Below are 5,982 nucleotides of genomic sequence, written 5' to 3'. Positions count from 1 at the left end.
AATTTTCAGAATCATCCTTCTTTCTAAGGAACCAGTTTTTGTTCCTTTTTTTCATTTTTTTACACAGCAATTCAAATTAAAAGTAAATTACTCACTATCCATGTTCAAAGGGTCCTTTCACACATATTATCTGATAAGATAAATATGCATTCTATATATACATTTTGATCCAAAAATAAGATAATAAAAGTAACAGCTAATTTTTTTCCAAGGTAGCATGCTAAGCACTTTACGTGCAATTAATCTTATTTAGTGTTAATGTAACGAGACGATGCTGTATAGAGATAATATTAAGGGCAGACTTTTACAAGCATCATTTAGAAAGAAATCTACAGATGTTTCTCTGCTCAGAGGATCATAAAGATGAAAAGAATCTTGTCTAAGCCAAACCAGAATAAGATTTTCCTAAGCCATCCAACTACCGGTGTGAAGGCATTCCCTGAGACCACAGAGCCCTACTTCTCTTCAAAGATCGGTTCAGCAAATCAAAATGTGGGTTTTTTCCCTGTTTGGCAGACAGGAAACAACAAATCAGTGTCTTAAGGGATTGACAAAACACATAATTAGACACTATCAATCATCATAAAAGAGCCTGCTTTTTCTTACATCAGATAAAGGTGCATTTTGTCTACTAAGACTTTTCCAGTTCCACGAAGCATGAACTCCCTAAGGCCACAAGTACAGTAAGCAGAGCTAGTCAAACTCTTCTGCTGGGAAAAGAAAGGAGAGTGGGCGGTGAAAACATGTGAGCCCAGGAGCAGACCTGGCTCCTAATTTTCTCTGCCCCCTTGGACTGGACACTTGCTTCTATCCTTTAGTTTCCTCATTTGCAAACTGGAGGGGGAGGAATAAACTAAATGATCTATTACATTCATCCCCACTCTAGCTCTCTCTAATCCTATAATTCGAAAAGGAGGTCAAGAGAAGATTCCTGGCTTGAAGACAACATCTTAAAATTCCTACCAGCTTGGTGAAGCAGCAGAGAGAGAGAGATTGTCCATTTGGCAAGGCTGGTGAGCAGAGGCCAGGCACTTCCTCATTGACATGAGCAGTCTTCCTTTCTTTCTTTCCTTTTTTTTTTTTTAAAGATTGGCATCTGAGCTAACAACTGTTGCCAATCTTCATTTTTCTTCCTCCCCAAATCCCCCCAGTACATAGTTGTATATTTTAGTTGTGGGTCCTTCTAGTTGTGGCATTTCCCTTCTTGATTTAGTGTTTTTGGGTTTATTAAAAGGTGTTTCCCAAAATACTAAAAGTTAAACTTTTAAGTGACTTATGTCTATATCTAAATGATCAATTAGTGTTTGTCCTAAAAGTGTTTTCGTTGTTCTTTTTTTGTTATGGGAAGGTTAAATAATATGCTTATTTATTCCATAACTTTACAAACAGGAAGGAGGTTTTAAATGGCTCAGTTCCACAATTCAGGGTAGATGTATATTTAAAGAAACGTGGTTGCATAACAGACACTGCTTCTTCCTAAAATGCATCATACCAGAGCCAATTTTGGAAAACACAAATATGGGGTAGTCATATTTTGAAAACTATGTGAACATAATAGATCCCTAATTAATATTTGTGGCTTTTTATGGGAAATATTTGTTTTGTAGGGCATCTGTGTTGCGAAAACAGTTTCTGCTAGAGAAAGAAGTTAAAGGGGGCATGTGGGTTAAATTTTGTTTCTGAGTTTTCCTTCTAAGAGTAAATGCCTAAGTTACTTCTGTCCTAGAGAATTTTGTTGTTCTGGTAGGGAAGACTAGTTAACAACGTATTCTGAACTACTGAGTAATTTATATAAAGTTCATTTATAATCCATATTTATGTGTCATTTATATGTGCCAAAGCATTTTCATTTATTATTATATCATTTGATTCTCACTCAGCCTGGTGGAAATGACTTTATTCCCCCATTAGAGATGGATGAAGTTAGGCCCCATCTTTGCGATTTGCCTGAGGAAAGTGAGTCAGAAAGCTCCAAGACAGGGGGATCTGCCACCTGGGCATTCCAATTCCTGTTGCAGTACTTCTTCCTGGTCCTCCATTCCTTTTTGTACATGATGATGCAGTACATTGAAAACACTAAAAGATGGGTTTTAGAGTCAGGCAGACCTGGGTTCACCTCCTGCCTCTGACCCTGTGCCCCGAGGCAAATTTTCTTCCTTCTGGAGCCCCATTTGCGAATTAAGCTAAAAATAGTATCCCCCCTACCATGGGACAGTGGGAAGGATTAAATGGAATAATGCATGAAGAGCACATAGCAGAATGTTCCATAAATGTTAACCATTGTTATGTTATTATGCAATCTACAAAGTATGTTTGGCTAACATTGCATGAATTACTTTCAGTTTTTCAAAGATACTACTAATACATGAAATCAAACCCTGAAAATTAATTTCTTTTTAATGGTCAAGTCACACACCAGATGCAAAGGATAGTGTTTCATGGGCAAAGATCCTAGTTTTAAGGCTTGGTCTGACCTTTTTTTAAGGAGAAATTATCTTTTGCTTTCTGTGGTTTCAAAATGTTCTTACTGTTAACAGATTCTTCATAGTCTGAGACATATGAAATTGCCATTTCTAAGTCAGAAACTGCCGAATAGCAGCAATTTCATATGGCCAGCCCAACAGATCAACAAACCACCCAGCAGATGAAAGGATTTTTCTAGTTGCAACGGGATTACTGAAGAAGTTGAGGTTGAAAGAAAAAATGTTCCATTTTCAACACATTTGCATTCCAACAGATAATGGCGTGATGCCACACTCCCAAGAATTAAAAATTGAAGTATACAACTTTCTCCCTCCCTCCCAAAACACATACATGCGCACCCCAGCTCCAAATGAAATCCAAAGGGGAAAACTGTGTGTCTCAACGCTTGCGAATCCCCAGGAGGGCACCGAAAGTGCTTGACAGCGAGCGTGCTAAGGAAATCGGCAGCTGTTGAAGTCACCTCCTGTGGTCTTGCCAAACGTTTGAAAGGGAATATGCTGTGTGTCCGTCCGTGCGTTCGTGTTCCGTGGGGGGAGGAGCGGGAGGTCTGGAGTGCATGGGTGATGGGTTTGGAGTACCTGGATGGGGACGTCCGTGTCTGTGGCGCTCCGCATACCTCCAAAGTGAGCGTTTGTGTGTTGTTTACTTTTCTGTGTGGGAGCTTCTAGGCGCTTCTGTGCTGGTTTCTGGCGGCGTCTCAGTGTTGGACAGGGGTGACTTTGTGTTTGTCGGTTTCTGTACGCGCGCGCGCGCGCTGGTCGGTGCGCTGGACGGGTGTGTCTCAGTGTTGGTGCTGTGGTTCCGTATAAGTCTGAGCATGTCTGTCGGGGTGCATGTGTGCCTGTCCGTGCCTGTCTCAGTGGGCGTTCTGGGCTCTGGTTCCGAATGTGGGGGAGATCTCTGCCCTGAGACCCCGAGCCGCATAGGCGCCCAGGGCAGACAGGTAGCAGCCACCGAAGAGCCGAAAGCTCTCGGGTTGGCTGGGAAGCAGGCCGGCTCGCGCTGCAGCTCTCGGCGCAGCCAGGGGAGCCGGAGGAGAGCTGGAGGGGAGCGGGGCCCGCCCGCCCGGGAGCCGCTGAGCAGCTGAGCCGCGCCCGGGCCCGCACCGGGAGTGGGAGGGTGAGGGGAGCGCAGGGGAGGGAGGGGAGCGCTGCCCGCGCGCCATTGGCGGAAAGTTCTCGCACGTCACGGGGAGGGCAGCTCCCGTGGAGTCCTGTGCACATAACGGGCAGCGCGCACTCCTAGGCGGCTTCTCCAGAGCGCAGGCTGGGAGCGACCGGCCCCGCGAGCCCGGAGCACCCACCCGCGGAGTGCGGCACGCGCCCCCAGCACACGCACCCCACGGCCGCTGAATGAGGCTTCCAGGCGTCCGCTCGCGGCCCGCAGCGCCCCGCCCGAGGTCCGCCCGCTGAGGCGCGGCCGGTGCGCCGGCAGCCAGTGCACTCACCTGCCAGCCCGCGCGCCATGGGGCAACCCGGGAACGGCAGCGTCTTCTTGCTGACGCCCAACGGAAGCCACGCGCCAGACCAAGATGTCACGCAGGAACGGGACGAGGCGTGGGTGGTGGGCATGGCCATTGTCATGTCGCTCATCGTCCTAGCCATCGTGTTTGGAAACGTGCTGGTCATCACAGCCATCGCCAAGTTTGAGCGTCTGCAGACGGTCACCAACTACTTCATCACTTCCCTGGCCTGTGCTGACCTGGTCATGGGCCTGGCGGTGGTGCCCTTTGGGGCCAGCCACATCCTCATGAAAATGTGGACTTTCGGCAACTTCTGGTGTGAATTTTGGACTTCCATTGACGTCTTGTGCGTCACGGCCAGCATTGAGACCCTGTGCGTGATCGCAGTGGATCGCTACTTTGCCATCACGTCGCCTTTCAAGTACCAGAGTCTGCTGACCAAGAATAAGGCCCGAGTGGTCATTTTGATGGTGTGGATCGTGTCAGGTCTTACCTCCTTCTTACCCATCCAGATGCACTGGTACCGGGCCACCCACAAGGAAGCCATCAACTGCTATGCCAAGGAGACTTGCTGTGACTTCTTCACGAACCAAGCCTATGCCATTGCCTCGTCCATCGTGTCCTTCTACTTGCCCCTCGTGGTCATGGTCTTTGTCTACTCCAGGGTCTTCCAGGTGGCCAAAAGACAGCTCCAGAAGATCGACAAATCTGAGGGCCGCTTCCATGCCCAAAACCTCAGCCAACTGGAGCAGGATGGGCGGAGCGGACTTCGAAGGACCTCCAAGTTCTGCTTGAAGGAACACAAAGCCCTTAAAACTTTAGGCATCATCATGGGCATTTTCACCCTGTGCTGGCTGCCCTTCTTCATCGTCAACATTGTGCACGTGATCCAGGATAACCTCATCCCTAAGGAAGTTTACATCCTCCTAAACTGGCTGGGCTATGTCAACTCCGCCTTCAATCCCCTTATCTACTGCCGGAGCCCGGATTTCAGGATTGCCTTCCAGGAGCTTCTGTGCCTGCGCAGGTCTTCTTTGAAGGCCTATGGAAATGGCTACTCCAACAACAGCGACGGCAGAAGTGATTGCACGGGGGAACAGAGTGGAAATCAACTGGGTAAGGAGAGGGACAGAGAACTGCTGTGTGAGGACCCCCCAGGCACAGAAGACTTTGTGAACTGTCAAGGTACTGTGCCTAGTGATAGCGTTGATTCACAAGGGAGGAAGTGTAGTACAAATGACTCAGTGCTGTAATGCGGTTTTTCTACTTTTTAAGACCCCCCCCCCCCCCACCCAACAAAACACTAAACAGACTATTTAACTTGAGTGTAATAAATTTAGAATAAAGTTGTATAGAGATGCGCAGGAGGAAGGACATCCTTCTGCCTTTTTTTTTTATTATTATTTTTTTAAGCCGTAAAAAAGAGAAAACATATTGGAGTGATTATTTGTTTCTTGTACAGTTCAGGTCCTTTTTGCATGGCACTTGTAAGTTTATGTCTGAAGGGCTTCAGTCCCAGAGGACCTGGGACTGCCATGTTTTGATGACTTTTCCGTGTATCTACCTCATTGGTCAAGTATTAAGGGTAATATATTGCTGCTGGTAATTTGTCTCTGAAGGAGTCTTTCCTTCCTGCACCCTTGGACTGGAGGATCTTGAGTATCTCGGACCTTGCAGCTGTGAATACGGACTCTCCCCGCTCCTCTGATTTGCTCAAACAGGGTGTCGTAGGCAGGAGTTGGAGGGGCAGCTTCACTTGTTTTCCTGAGCAAAGTCTAAAGTTTACAGTAAATAAATTGTTTGACCATGACTTCATTGCACCTGTTTCTCCAAAACCCCTTGACTGGAGTATGGTTGCCTCCCCCACTGGAAACCGCAGGTAACTATTTGTGATAACTGTCCAGTGACTTAATGTGGAATGACAGGCACTGATTGCTGAACCCTTTCGTTTGTCTTTGAATCTGCAAACCTGTCTCTCTCCTAACACTAGCGCCCCAAATCAGTTCCGCCTGCCCCCAGCGGAGCTCATCTCACTC

The 5,982-nt window shown here is 47.1% G+C and overlaps 1 protein-coding gene across 1 annotated transcript; it reads left to right on the top strand.

Moving 5' to 3' along the window:
• The first annotated feature begins 3,948 nt into the window (after positions 1-3,948).
• Positions 3,949-5,199, top strand: ADRB2 (adrenoceptor beta 2). The gene has a single exon (NM_001257120.1). It carries the CDS (start codon positions 3,949-3,951, stop codon positions 5,197-5,199), a length of 1,251 nt encoding a protein of 416 aa, NP_001244049.1.
• The last annotated feature ends 783 nt before the right edge of the window (positions 5,200-5,982 follow it).

The sequence above is a fragment of the Equus caballus genome, chromosome 14 (assembly GCF_041296265.1).
Source record: "Equus caballus isolate H_3958 breed thoroughbred chromosome 14, TB-T2T, whole genome shotgun sequence".
NCBI classification, from domain to species: domain Eukaryota; kingdom Metazoa; phylum Chordata; class Mammalia; order Perissodactyla; family Equidae; genus Equus; species Equus caballus.
Note: the sequence above shows the minus strand (reverse complement) of the source record. Positions and strands in the feature narration are given on the sequence as shown.